Source organism: Phasianus colchicus, chromosome 9 (assembly GCF_987193195.1).
Source record: "Phasianus colchicus chromosome 9, bPhaCol1.hap1.1, whole genome shotgun sequence".
Lineage (NCBI taxonomy): Eukaryota > Metazoa > Chordata > Aves > Galliformes > Phasianidae > Phasianus > Phasianus colchicus.
In genome coordinates, this window is record NC_143444.1 from 4,413,283 (window position 1) to 4,428,170 (window position 14,888).

Sequence of the window (14,888 nt, forward strand, 5' to 3'; positions counted from 1 at the left end):
ATGACGTCCTCATATGGGGGAATGATGATGTCAACGTAGGGAATACCCAAGCCTGCGCAGTGAGACACCTGAGGAGCCCTGAGCCAGCCGGGACACTTTGGTCTCCTCTCAGTAGGTGCCTGGCTGTGCTCGCACCCCTACAGACACACCAGTGCTCTCCCACCAGGGCTGCCCCTTTCACAGCCCCTCACGCCCTTCATCGCAGCCCACCTCACACACACACTGGCTCAGCCAGCTCACACTTTGCAAGTCACAAATCACTCTCCCTTGCACGCCCACGCTCTCTGCACTTGCTGCCACCACCGACACATGGATCCATTGCCCCGTGCTCTGAGCCCAGTAGTCGCACTCAGAGACCAACCATGCACGAGTGCACAGATGAGACAGCACTCAGGCAGGATAGAATAAAGATAGCATTTAATCAGAATTCTATGTTGACAAGATGGAATCAGAATTCTGCATTGACAAGTTGGAATCAAAATTCTTCACTGACATGATGGAATCAGAATTCTACATTGACAGGATGGAATCAATCTCTGGGGAGCTGCCTGGTGTTTGCAGCCTCGTGCCTCTCCTCTCGCTGTCCCCTGATGCAGCTGCAGGTGCAAACCCTGCGCAGAGCCCGGAGCACACTCCTGATGACAGCTGGCATCCGGTGGCGAGCTGCTGTGTGTGGTGCGGCTGTGGTACCTGTGGGGGACAGAGAGCTGTAGGCAAGGGGCAGAGGCGAGCTCCTGCCTGCCACCCACCACCATGGAATTTCCCTGGGAGGACTGGCCTGGATATGGCAGCGCATGGAACGCTGTCAGCCTCCATGCCACTTGGTGGGCCATCTGAGCTTGACAGGTCCCTCCCTGGGATTGTTTTCTGTCTGGGGATGTACCTGGGCCATCCTCCAGTGCATCTCTGAAGCACACGGAGCTCTGTGCACGTTCTTCAGCCTCTGCAGAAACCTGTGTGAAGAGAACAAAACCACACACCTGTAATACCACAGGCTGGTGATGGTGTGGGTGCCAGGGGTCCAGGGGAGGGATCCCCTTTCCAGGCCCCTTTGATTGAAGGCAAGGCAGGAATAACAGAGGGGCTGTCCACCCTAATGCATGGAGCTGGTTGGAAAGGAGACAGCATCTCCAGGCATCTCCCCACAGCGCACACTCCAGGCACCACTCCTGCCTCTGCCTCCAATTCATGCCTGGTGCTGACCTTGCTCACCTCATGCTGAGGGCCCACATCTTCTGCTCCCTCACATGCTGACACATGCTCCTCAGTCATGGGATCTGCAGCTACAGATGAAGCTGAAGAAATGGCCTCCACCTCACCAGATGGCTCATCGGATGTGCTGGATGTGATGCTGACTGCCTCTGATGCAGCATCTTCCTCAGAGTCACATCCCCAGTCTTCCTCCACATTCTCCAGTGTTGAAGGGCAAGGACAGGAGGGCGGGTGCATGCCCTCATCTCTCACTGCATTGTCTCTGGCATCCAGCGTGCCCTCAGCAGTGCTGGCAGCACTGTCGCTGTCATCACTGGACTCTTCCAGTATAACTGGCAGTCTAACAGTCCACTTTCTGGAGTCACCAGAGTCAAGAAACCCATCCCGTGATGTCGTGGGCCAGATACCTGGCGTGCCCTGAAGAGCGCCAACATTATTGAATGTGTCACCTCTTGCCTGGAGCCTTCGCTGCCTGGGGCTTCTCACATTCCTTGGCCAGGAAATATTCCAGTGTGACAACATCTGCTCGTTTCTGTCCTCCTCACGAATTCTCCGCATTGCTGGGATCATAGGAGAGTACCCAGAGGGCTCCCTGTTGATCTCGCTGGGATCTGGCAGTCTCCGTGCTTCTCCCAGACCTTGTCCGGAGGATTCAGGCATGGCCATAGCTGATTCTTCTCTTTCTCCTCCCTCGGACATTGGCAAGGGGAGCGATACTGCATCAGTCTCCTCTGCAGAGCTTGCAGCCTCGGAAGAATCTGAGCTTTCTGCATCTTCCAGCACTGAGGCAGGTAAAGGCTCAAGGTGCCCTGCAGGCCCTGGCTCAGCATCCAGAAGAGATGGTGAACACACAGCGTGTACCTCATCAGACGGGGCAAGAGATGCAACTTGCAGGGTGCCAGATGACTGTCCTGCCGTTTCTATCTCTGCAGCCTCTTCCAACTCTAGCTGCGAGTCCTGGACTATAACACCTCTGGCTGAGGAATCATCAGAAGCAGAAAACTGGCCCTCAGCCCTCGATGTCACACTGCAGACGCTCAGCGTGTCCTGAGCACTGTCAGCTGCACTGGCACTGTCTTCTGTTGCTTGGGGCCTTAGCAGCGGGGGCACGCTCATGCTATTCGGCCAGGAGATGTTCCAGTTGGACAGCATCTGGTCCTTCTTTGCCTCATCCCGGATTCTCTGGATTGCTGGGTGAACTGGAGGATATCCATATGCCTCCCCGTAGACCTCTCTGGGATCTTGCAACCTCTGTTCTTCTCCCAGAGACTGGTTGGAGAATTCAGGCATGGTGCTAGCCGTTTCTTCTTCTCCCTCGCATGCTCTCCAGAAAAAAGGTGCTGCATTGGCCTCCTCTGGAAAGTATTCAGCCTTGGAAGAAGTTGAGTGTTCCCCATCTTCAGGACCTGTTACAGCCAAAGCCTCAAGGTGTCCTCCAGGCCCAGGGTCCGCAGCCAGAAGAGAAGCCGAAGGCATGCTGCCTGCCTCATCAGGTGAGGCAAGAGATGCGCTCCGCAGTTTGCCAGGTGAACATCCTGCGGATTCCCTCTCAGCAGTCTCTTCTAATTCTTGCAGCTCAACCTGCACTCCAGCATCCCTGGTTCGGGAACCACCAGAGGCAGGAATCTGAGCCTCAGCCCTCGATGTCGCGGAGCGTACGCCCAGGTTTCCCTGAGCAGTGTTGGCAGCACTGGGCCTGGGCACGCTCACAGAGTTTGCCCACCGTGTGTTGCAACTGGACAACATCTGCGGTGTGTGCTGAGGTCTCGGGGCAAGTACTGGGAGTCTGCTGCCTCTAATGGGTCTGGCATGCCGAGGCACGAGAACAGTTGAGGGGACTTCCAGGGCTGGACCCCGGCTCTCAGCCCCTGCTGTCCCGTCCTGGACATGCAAGGTTCCCGGAGGTCTCGGGGCAAGGACTGGGAGTCTGCTGCCCCTGATGCCCACGGCACGTGCTCTGCCACTTGGAGATGCTGTGGAAGAGGCTGCCGCTGGCAGAGCAGGCAGCTTGCAGACCCCAGAAGCTGCTGCTGCACGCCTGGGTGCTGCTGCCGGCAGCCCCGCCCGCCTTAAGCGAGGCAGCAAGGGTGGCTGAGGCTGTCTGCTTTGGCCACTGGCACCGCCGCCGGTCGCCGACTCCAGGAACTGCCGCCCGCCCGCCTGCAAGAGAAGCCGAGGAGAAAGGCCGAGTGAGCGCGGTCCTCGCCGCTCGCGCCGCACGCAGCACCGAGGGCAGCGCTCAGCCCGCGGGCGGCTGCCGCCCCGCTCCCCACAGCCGCACCGGCACAGGGCGGTCCCCACGCGGCGCGGGAAGACGTCCGGCCCCGCCTCCCTCGGGCTCCCTACCTGTGCGCGGCGGCTCCCGGAGGCCCGCGCGCTCTCCGGGCCGGGCAGCGGCGGCAGACGGACGCCGCGGAGGGACGAGCCCGGGCTCCGGCCGCCCGGCGGCACCACCTGCGGGGAGAAGGAGAACCGGGATGGAGGCGGCGAAGGCGCGGCCGGCGTCCCCCGCGGCGGCGACTTCGACGGCCGCCGGCGGCCCGGCCGAGCCCGAGCGCCTCCCTCCCCGGCCCGCACCTGTCGGCGGTCGCGCACGCGTGGCAGCCCCGCGTCGGGCTGGCGGTCGTCCTTCTTCTCCCGCTCCTCGCTCATCGCCGCGTCCTCGCGCAGACGCTCGGTCGCACGCACCCGGGGGAGCCGCGTCCTCCTCGCGGAGCCGCTCTCCCGAGAGTGAGCGGCACTCTCTCCGGGGGACTCCGGCCCCTCGCGGCGGCCCCGCGTCACAATGGCCTTGGGGCGCGACGCCGGCCCGCGTCACAGAGCCCCGGCGGGTTCCGCAGCGCACTGCGGCAGCCCTCCGCGCCCGCCTGGGCAGCCGGCTGCCCGGGGCTCGGCGTCGTCCTGATGACGGCGGGCCATTGGCGGCACGTCGCGGCAGCGTGTGGGGCACGGAGCGCTGCAGGCAGGGGCCGCTGCAGGCTCTCCCTGGGACGGTGGGCCTGGATACGGCGGGGCACGCAGTGCTGCCGGCCTCCGTGCTGCTTCGTGGCCGTCTGAGCTGGGTAGGCCCTCCCTGGGATGGCTTGCACGCCCTCGCTCTCTGCACTTGCTGCCACCACCGACACACGGATCCATTGCCCCGTGCTCTGAGCCCAGCACTCAACCAGGAGAGAATAAAGACAACACTGAATCAGAATTTTACATCTACAGGACTGAGTTTGTCATCCCTGGGAGCTGCCTGGTGTTTGCAGCTTCGTGCCTCTCCTCTCGCTGTCCCCCGATGCAGCTGCAGGTGCAAACCCTGCACAGAGCAGGGAGCCCACTCCTGATGACAGCTGGCATCCGGCGGCGAGCCGCTGTGTGTGGTGCGGCAGTGGTACCTGTGGGGGACAGAGAGCTGTAGGCAAGGGGCAGAGGCGAGGCCCTGCCTGCACTGTACACAGGTTTTCCCTGGGAAAATGAGCCTGCATATGGCAGGGCGCACACCGCTGCTGGCCTCCGTGCCAGTTGGTGGGACATTTGAGCTGGGCAGGCCCTCCCTGGGATGGCTTTCTGTCTGGGGACGTCCCTAGGCCATCCTCCGGTGCCTCTCTGAAGCACCTGGGGCTCTGTGCAGGTCCTCTGTCCTCTGCAGAAACCTTGGCAGCATGTGGTCTGGCAGCGGTTGCTATGGGAGACAGATAGCAATAGGCAAGGGGCAGGGTGGGCACCAGGCAAGGACCTGCGTGCTCCCCTAGCACAGCTTTTCCCTGGGAGGGAAAGCTGTCCTGGGCACAGCAGAATGGTGCGCATGGAGTGCTGCCAGCCTCCGAGCTGCTCACAAGGCTGATCAGGCTCAGCAGGCTCTCCATTTGGGGACATATCTGGGACATCTTCTGATGTCTCTCTGATACGACTGGAGTTCTGTGCACCTCCTCTGGCCTCTGCGGAAACCTGTGAGGGGAGAGCAAAACCAGCCCTGTAGGTTCCTTGCCAGCAATACTCCAAGTTCCAGGTTATCTTCTCCTGGTTTGTCAATCATGCCCCTCACATGAAGGTAAGCCGGGGGTTATGGATGTCCATCTTTCTGCATGGAGCTGGATGGAAAGAAGACAGTACCAGGCATCTCCCCACAGTGCACACTCCAGTACAGCTCCTGTCTTTGCCTTCATTTCACACTTGGTCCTGACCACATGGACTTCCCTCACCTTGTGCTTGAAATTGACTGTACTTTCTGCTCCTTTGCATGCAGATGAATGTCCCTCAGGTCTGGGTCCTGCAGCCACAGGGGAAGCTGAAGGCATGGTCTTCATCTCACCATATGAAGAACCAGAAATGCTTGGTGGCACACTGGCTGCCTCAGCAGCTTCTTCCTCATGGCTGTCTTCCCATTCTTCTTCCACACCCTCCACAGTATCAGGGCAAAAACAGGAGAGTGTGGGCGTGCTCTCAGCCATCACTGCAGTGTTCCTGGTATCCATATCCAGCATGCCGTGATCAGTGCTGGCATCGCTGGCAGCACTGTCAATGGTCTCTTACTGTGTGTACTTAATTCTAATATCCTGGCTTTGGGAAGCACAAGATGCAGGGAAGTGGCCATCCACCCTCGATGTCATGTTGCAGAGGTCCAGCATGCCCCAAGCAGTGTCGGCAGCACTGGCCCCGTCATCTGCTGCTTGGAGCACGAGAAGCCTGGGCGTGCCCACACTGTGTGGCTCAGACACGTTCCTTACAGTGGACTACAGGCATCTGGAGGCCAAGACTGCCCCTTCAGCAAAAGCTGCCCCAAATGTTTCAGAATTGATTACTGCCCTACAGGAACAGGCTCATCCCTTTCTGGCTGCCATTGATGCCTAAGACAGCTGTTTTATGGTCCCCTTGAAGAAGGTGGAGGACAATCAATTTTGCATTTACTTGGAGGGAGTGCAATGCACAGTCACCTGATTACCCCAGGGGTACAGACACTCGCCCACTCTGGCGCTTGGAGCATAGGCACAGAAGCTGGAGAAGCTCACGTTGGACCACGGTGTCCGGATTTATCTGTATACTGATGATATCCTCATAAGGGGGAATGATGATGTCAATGTAGGGAATACCCAAGCCTTTGCAGTGAGACACCTGAGGAGCCCTGATCCAGCTGGGACACTCCTGGTCTCCTCTAGGTAGGTGTCTGGCCGTGCCACCCACCACCATGGAATTTCCCTGGGAGGACTGGCCTGGATATGGCAGCGCATGGAACGCTGTCAGCCTCCATGCCGCTTGGTGGGCCATCTGAGCTTGACAGGTCCCTCCCTGGGATTGTTTTCTGTCTGGGGATGTACCTGGGCCATCCTCCGGTGCATCTCTGAAGCACACGGAGCTCTGTGCACGTTCTTCAGCCTCTGCAGAAACCTGTGTGAAGAGAACAAAACCACACACCTGTAATACCACTGGCTGTTGATGGTGTGGGTGCCAGGGGTCCAGGGGAGGGATCCCCTTTCCAAGCCCTTTGATTGAAGGCAAGGCAGGAATAACAGAGGGGCTGTCCACCCTAATGCATGGAGCTGGTTGGAAAGGAGACAGCATCTCCAGGCATCTCCCCACAGCGCACACTCCAGGCACCACTCCTGCCTCTGCCTCCAATTCATGCCTGGTGCTGACCTTGCTCACCTCATGCTGAGGGCCCACATCTTCTGCTCCCTCACATGCTGACACATGCTCCTCAGTCATGGGATCTGCAGCTACAGATGAAGCTGAAGAAATGGCCTCCACCTCACCAGATGGCTCATCGGATGTGCTGGATGTGATGCTGACTGCCTCTGATGCAGCATCTTCCTCAGAGTCACATCCCCAGTCTTCCTCCACATTCTCCAGTGTTGAAGGGCAAGGACAGGAGGGCGGGTGCATGCCCTCATCTCTCACTGCATTGTCTCTGGCATCCAGCGTGCCCTCAGCAGTGCTGGCAGCACTGTCGCTGTCATCACTGGACTCTTCCAGTATAACTGACAGTCTAACAGTCCACTTTCTGGAGTCACCAGAGTCAAGAAACCGGTTACCAGCCCGTGATGTCGTGGGCCAGATACCTGGCATGCCCTGACGAGCGCCAACATTATTGAATGCGTCACCTCTTGCCTGGAGCCTTCGCTGCCTGGGGCTTCTCACATTCCTTGGCCAGGAAATATTCCAGTGTGACAACATCTGCTCGTTTCTGTCCTCCTCACGAATTCTCCGCATTGCTGGGATCATAGGAGAGTACCCAGAGGGCTCCCTGTTGATCTCGCTGGGATCTGGCAGTCTCCGTGCTTCTCCCAGACCTTGTCCGGAGGATTCAGGCATGGCCATAGCTGATTCTTCTCTTTCTCCTCCCTCGGACATTGGCAAGGGGAGCGATACTGCATCAGTCTCCTCTGCAAAGCTTGCAGCCTCGGAAGAATCTGAGCTTTCTGCATCTTCCAGCACTGAGGCAGGTAAAGGCTCAAGGTGCCCTGCAGGCCCTGGCTCAGCATCCAGAAGAGATGGTGAACACACAGCGTGTACCTCATCAGATGGGGCAAGAGATGCAACTTGCAGGGTGCCAGATGACTGTCCTGCCGTTTCTATCTCTGCAGCCTCTTCCAACTCTAGCTGCGAGTCCTGGACTATAACACCTCTGGCTGAGGAATCATCAGAAGCAGAAAACTGGCCCTCAGCCCTCGATGTCACACTGCAGACGCTCAGCGTGCCCTGAGCACTGTCAGCTGCACTGGCACTGTCTTCTGTTGCTTGGGGCCTTAGCAGCGGGGGCACGCTCATGCTATTTGGCCAGGAGATGTTCCAGTGTGGCAGCATCTGGTCCTTCTTCGCCTCATCCCGGATTCTCTGGATTGCTGGGTGAACTGGAGGATATCCATATGCCTCCCCGTAGACCTCTCTGGGATCTTGCAACCTCTGTTCTTCTCCCAGAGACTGGTTGGAGAATTCAGGCATGGTGGTAGCCGTTTCTTCTTCTTCTCCCTCGCATGCTCTCCAGAAAAAAGGTGCTGCATTGGCCTTCGGGAACCACCAGAGGCAGGAATCTGAGCCTCAGCCCTCGATGTCGCGGAGCGTACGCCCAGGTTTCCCTGAGCAGTGTTGGCAGCACTGGGCCTGGGCACTCTCACAGAGTTTGCCCACCGTGTGTTGCAACTGGACAACATCTGCGGTGTGTGCTGAGGTCTCGGGGCAAGTACTGGGAGTCTGCTGCCTCTAATGCCACGTCCTCCTCGCCGAGCCGCTCTCCCGAGAGTATGTAGATTTTCCTATTTAAACTTACACATTCACAGTCTAAATGCAAAGACTGACTGTGAAATATCACTTTGTTTAATTACCCTAAGTTTGCACATTGACTAGTGAGGCAAACAAAATGAAGCATTCCAAAACTGTGCTTATCAGAATGTTAAAATATCTTTCAAATTAAGATGGCGTATGAGAATTGGCCTTTTGATCTTTGAAACTACTCACCACTTACAAAGAAAAGGAAGCTATAACTGGAAAAACGGGTTATTTCTTTATCAAGGAGTTTAGATCCTCAAAAAGGCACCAAGTAGAGCTTTTTAATTAAGCTTGCTAAACAAATGCCTAATCTTTCTGTGCGAGTATTTGTTTTGCAGTAAGCAGCCCTTTTTGCCCTTCTTAAACATTGACTCATATCAGAGGCACTGCAAACACTGTATTTTAAGAAGATCATTAAGCCTGATTATTAAGACTGGGAGCAACACACAGAGCCACAGCAATTGTTGTAGCTGTTCCCAGGCTTCTTTGGAGAATCCTCGTGGCTGCTCTGGGTGATAGCTTGCTCCTGGCTGGCTGGAAGAGACTACACCTTTTATCCACAGATGGTACTAGTGGGTCTCAAACCCTCATTCAGCAATCAGCTGGTGAAGAGACAGACAACCAGGCAAATGAGGGCAGCAAGGAAAGACAGTGTGCAGCCTTCAGCAGTGCTTGCAGCGTGGCCACAGGGACACAGCAACTCTGCTGAAAGCTACACAGCATGAAGATGTGCTACGTGTTGTGACCGCCGTGGGCTGGAGAAACAGTATGCCTTTAGCACATAGTAGATTTTAACCCAGAAGCACATCCCAAGAGAGGATGTGGTTGACCAGATGTTGTTTGAAGGGTATTTGGGGTGGCCTCATCTCAGGGAGTTGTGCTGTGGTCAGAGTGCAGAGGGACCACGTGAAGAAGCTGTAGGAAGTGGCAATCGCTGAGGAAGACAAACAAGGGTATGAACAGTCCATTTAGATACCTCACCCTCTGTTTCAAGGGAAGAGGAAAGCAGGAGACATATGACAGGCCGGCCCCTACAGACCGTGGGCACCACACGGAGCAGATCTCCATTGCAGCCATGAAGCAGCCCATGGTAGGCGCGGCCTGCAGGAGGCCGCAGCCATGTTGTGCCCACAGGAGCAGCCCCGGGCCGGAGCTGCGGCCATGGAGAAGGGCCGCGGTGGGGCAGGAGGGCTGGGCCAGCTGCTGCTCTTGAAGAGGAGAGTGTGGTGTTGAAGCTCTGGGGAAGTGCTGCCCGTGGGGCAGTTTCTACAGGATGGACTCCGGGGTACGGAGCCACTTTAGAGTAGCGCTTGAAGAGCTGCAGTCTGTCAGAAGCCCGTGAGGGATTGGTTTAGAAAAGATGGCTGCCGTGAGAGGGACCCTGTGTGGTGCAACATCAGAGCTTTAGGGACCGACCATAGCCCCAGTTCCCTGCTCCACTTAAGGGGACGACTTGGAAGAGAATGAGTGAATGGGAAAATGTTTTTAGTTTGCTTCTAGTTCCTCAGTGCTCTAGTCTGCTATTAACAGACAGAAACTTACATTCGTCCCCTAACTTGAGTCTGTTTTGCACACGATGGTCCTTGGTGAGAGATCTCCCTGTCCTTATCTCAACTGAAGCTCTCCTTCATTGTATTTTCATCCCTGTTCCTTTAAGAAGGGAGAGTGAAAGAGCAGCATGGTGGAGTGCAGCCAGCCAGCCCCGTTAAGCATACACACGTCTCCTGAATAGCCATGGCACTAGAGTGAAAATCTTATTCAGTGTATAAATTGAGACCACCATGGCTGGTAGTTAAAATCCTGCCAGCACACTCTCTTGTGTTTTGGAAAAAAAGGCTGTTTTTTTTTTTCTCCTGGAAATTTGTTCAGATATATTACTTAAAAACTTATTTCATTTGAAACCTGCAATAGTTTCAGATGCCTATATTGGCATTTTTTCTATTAATAGGAAATATATTGTCACTGGACTATATAGGAAGTGGGAAATAGTGTCACTGGATTTTTGTCTTCTATAAAATGTAAATAGTAATTGTATATAAATGTAAATATATAATAGCATAATATGTGGAATAATGGAAATGTCTATAAAATGTAAATATTTATATGAAGATATAAATTTGGCAGCAAAGTAGACATGGCAGTAATTTTTTGAGAATTGTTTGCTCATACATCTACATAATACAACAAAAATGTTAGTGCTTGTATGACAGCAAATTTTAAGTCCAAATCTGGAAATTCACTTATTTGAAAAGATGGGATGGGGGAGAGAATCAGAAAAAAAATGATTTGGTTGAGATAAAAACTGTTTACTAAGGCAGAAAAATAAGAGAGAAATTACAGCAGTGCTAATAATACATGCATACGTATATATACTTACAAAACAAATGATTCACAAGCAATTATCATCTGCCAGTCTCTCCCAAAGCAGTGGCTGCCCATCTCAGTCAAACCCGTCAGTTTTGAGGTTTTTTTCACCATGTCATACGGTATGGATTACCCTTCTGGCCTGTTTCATTAGAAAATGAAAAGCATGATGCAGCTCCCTTACTAGGGGTTCTGAAGGAGCAGTTAAGGTATAAAGAAAATAGCGATACTGTCGCCCATAGTTTGCCTCAAGAAAAAATCTACCCTCTAGAAGGATTGAAAGAAATGAAGGCAAGGCTAGACAAATTAGAGGCCTCTCCAGCCCAGATGCACCCTTTGATAAAAACCGAATATGCATTCAATAACAGGGAGGATCTAGATCCTCAAATGAATGTTAAAGGAATTCCCTTCTCAGCCACTGAACTAGCAAAATTGAAAAAAGATTTCAGCCGCTCTCCAAAGGAGTCAGAAAATGAGTATGTATGGAGGGTTAGTCTCACTGGTGGAGACCAGATACAGCTAATGGAAAAGGAAGCGGAAGGTTACTGGGGACCAGGAGTATTTTTAACTACTGGCAACAATGGTGCTCCCTGGTCCTTAACACAGAGGGCTGCCTATTGGGCAGGTGGTCTCAATCCTTTAGAAAAGGGATACCCTCTTGCTATTACTGGAACAGTCGACCAGTTAGTAGAGAGCGTTCAAAAGGCTGCTTGTCTCCAAATGATGTATGATAGAAAGCTGCAGCCACACCACGAATCACCTATGATGATGCCTGTTGATCCTGAGAGAATGACTGCTTTAATTAGGGGGCTTCCAGAGTCATTGAAACCCATAGGCATACAACTGCAAGGAAAGATACAAGCTATGTGTCAGGGAGAGAGAACCCGGGCAGCGTTAGAAGGAACTGTAACATCTAACCATCTGCAGTCAGGGGACGTATGGGCGTGGAAGAAGGCTGTCCAAGAGTTAATCAACTATGGAAGAAAATATGGGTCAGTGATTTCTTCCGCCAGTAAATTTGAGCCAAGGGAAGTAAGACTTGCAGTGGTCAGCCTTGCCCCCAGGCCACCTAGCCCAAAGCTCAGTGGGACTGGAAGGGTTTCATTGTCAGTAAAAACAGATAGGTGGAATATTGATCATAAATGTAATTGTCTCTGGACACTGGGCTGGCAAAAGGGTGTCCTGTGAGATCTGATGAATGGATTACCCACTGTCAGGTTAGAGAAATTAGTTAAGTGGTGGCCAGAACAAAAGCTCAAGACCTGGAAAGCAAAACCTGAGCAGCTATCCAATAAAAAACTGATGTCTTCACCCCTCCCAAGTGACCGGGGTGGGGGCAGTGAAGGGTGGATGCATTAGAAAGCTTACCACAAAGGGAAACCAGATCCTCCATTTAACACCTTGTGTCTAAAGGCCTCACCACTGTTGCCAGTTACCCCTGTGAGTCATGATCCAGAGGCTGATAAGCCAGGGAAACACTCTTATCTCCCTGGCCAGCCTGTGCGATTGACTCAGCTAACGTGAGGCCAGTTCCCTAACCTTAACAGAATCCCTTACCAAATATCCTTGGAAGGCTAAAGACACCCCGAAAAAAGTAATATGAAATCAACACTTCCTCAATTGTTCCCTCATTTTTTAACCATATTTACAAAGCCCAAAAAGGGCAAGTTGGTTCTTGTTTTATTTTACAGAAGATCCCCGTGGGCACTTGACAGAAAGGCTAATTTTAAGGCTGATTTTAACCGTTTGTGTTTTGTGACAGAAATACTGAAGATTTGATCGTGCTAGAATACTGAATATACCTCTTAATTACATTTCTTTGGTTGCAATCATATTGTGTTTTGCATTGTTGTGAGTGTGGGTGGTGACTGATATCAGTCCTTGGATCTGTTAAATTTCACAACTGGGTTCAGAGTTCTTACAGGTCATCCTGGCTTACTGGTACTCCCTGCACAGTGATACCATTTCTTTTGACCCCTTCTTTCACCCCTTTTTTTCAAACTGATTATGATTTGCATGTGACTCCTCCACAGTGTTTCCAAATTCCTAACAAACTGGGAAATGAATCAAGAGGCCCATCTAATATCTGTTAGATGTGGGCACAAAAGAAATCTATTGTAAAGCCTTTTGCACTGATGCTTTTCAGTGTCACACGAGTCCAGGAGTTCCATCCAAAACATGGTTGTTGGAAAGTGTCTAAGTTTTGATAAGAGATGTGTATGTTTCTGGGATTACTCCTCTTGATGGTTTATACTGTGGACTATCCTGCACACACTATCCTGTGAAAAATTCTGTAGACTGTAGCAATACTTGAACTTGCCAAACTAAGATTTATATCTCTCAGCATTTGAATTGCTTTGGAAATGTTCAAGTGGAGAGTTCTCGTGATACTAAATCATCTTAGAAAACATTACATGGCAAGTCCACATATTGTCAAATTGGACTAGATACGCTTTTGATGAATTCACTGAAGTGTAATATTGTATGGGTGTTCATAAACACCACAACCTCTACTGAAGAATTCCCATCTGGATCTTGGCTTACACTGGCAGTTCCTGGGTGGGGAAAGCAGCTGACACAAATAGCTCTATTTGTTTTACTTACTGATTTAATATTATTGGCTATTGTTAAAGGTATGGTTATTGCCAAATGTACAGTTGTCTCTTTTCACTTTCTAATTTTTATTCATTATGGAACGTTCGTGTCACCACTCCTGAAGAGTCACAGGTGGTGTCTGTGGCAAATTGAATGACTCTAATTGTTGTCTAAAAATGGAATGATAATGAAAAAGTTGCTAAACAAATTGCCCACGGGAGAAACGTATCCTTTTTCGTGTGCTGTTGCAACTCTTATGTTTGTTTCTTGTATGGCTCCATGTTTGATTCAACTTTTATACAAGGAGTTGTATCCTCCATGTACTTTGTAACCACTTCAACTGATGATGAACAAGTCCAACAAATCAGGGCAACCTCTGTAACCAAGCCCAAGAAATTCTTCATAACAACTGTAACATTTAACCCCCCTTCTCTGAACAGTGTCGGTAGCACTGGCACTGTCATGTGCTGCTTGGGGTCTCAGCAGCCTGAGCATGCTCTCGTTGCTTGGCCAAGAGATGTTCCAGCTGGACAACATCTGCTCCTTCCTCGCCTCATCCCGAATTCTACGAATTGCTGGAAAATTGGAGAATATCCATAGGTCTCCCTGTAGAGCTCTCTGGGATCTTGCAGTCTTGATGGTTCTCCCATAGCTTGTTTGGACAATTCCAGCACAGGCATAGCTGCTTCTTCTCCCTCGGACACTGACAAGGATAGATGCTGCATCAGCATTCTCTGCAGAGCGTGCAGCCTCAGAAGAATCTGAGCTTTCTGCATCTTCCAGCACTGATGCTTGCAGAGGCTCAAGGTGTTCTGCAGGCCCAGGACCAGCGCCCAGAAGAGATGGTGAACACACTGTGTGTGCCTCATCAGACTGGGCAAGACATGCACTCTGCAGGTCACCAGATGACTGTCCTGCAGATTCTGTCTCAGCAATCTCTTCCGAATCATGCTGTTCATCCTGCACTCCAGCATCTCCGGATATGAACTCTCCTGGTGCAGGAATGGGGCCCTCCACCATCGATGTTGTGGTGCAGGTCTCCAGCATACTCTGAGCACTGTTGGTAGCACTGGCACTGTCATGTGCTGCTTGGGGTCTCAGCAGCCTGAGCATGCTCTCGTTGCTTGGCCAGGAGATGTTCCAGGTGGACAACATCTGCTCCCTCCTCGCCTCATTCCGAATTCTCCAGATTGCTGGGTGTACTGGAGAACATCCATAGGCCTCCTGGTTGACCCCTCTGAGATCTTGCAGTCTCAGTGCTGCTCCCAGAGCTTGTTTGAAGGCTTCAGGCATGGTGGTGGCAGTTATGTCTCTTTTTCCCCCCTCACACACTCTTGGGAACAGCGCTACATGATCGGCCTCCTCTGGAGAGTGTGCAGCCTTGGGAGAATCTAAGTCGCCTACATCTTCAGGCACTAATGCAGGCAGGGGCTCCTTGTCTTGCTCTTTGCCGCCTGCCTGCCCTTCTG

The 14,888-nt window shown here is 52.6% G+C and overlaps 2 protein-coding genes across 2 annotated transcripts; both read right to left on the reverse strand.

Moving 5' to 3' along the window:
* Positions 1–529: 529 nt before the first annotated feature.
* On the reverse strand, positions 530–3,864 carry LOC149916761 (uncharacterized). The gene is made up of 4 exons (XM_090145781.1): positions 3,147–3,864; positions 1,213–3,005; positions 884–953; positions 530–690 (listed from the first exon to the last, which is right to left on the reverse strand). The coding sequence occupies exons 1-4, from the start codon at positions 3,862–3,864 to the stop codon at positions 530–532; spliced, it is 2,742 nt and encodes a 913-aa protein (XP_090001907.1).
* A 128-nt stretch (positions 3,865–3,992) lies between these two features.
* On the reverse strand, positions 3,993–8,267 carry LOC149916762 (uncharacterized). The gene is made up of 4 exons (XM_090145782.1): positions 6,841–8,267; positions 6,513–6,582; positions 4,652–4,780; positions 3,993–4,321 (listed from the first exon to the last, which is right to left on the reverse strand). The coding sequence occupies exons 1-4, from the start codon at positions 8,134–8,136 to the stop codon at positions 3,993–3,995; spliced, it is 1,824 nt and encodes a 607-aa protein (XP_090001908.1). The 5' UTR covers positions 8,137–8,267.
* Positions 8,268–14,888: the final 6,621 nt, after the last annotated feature.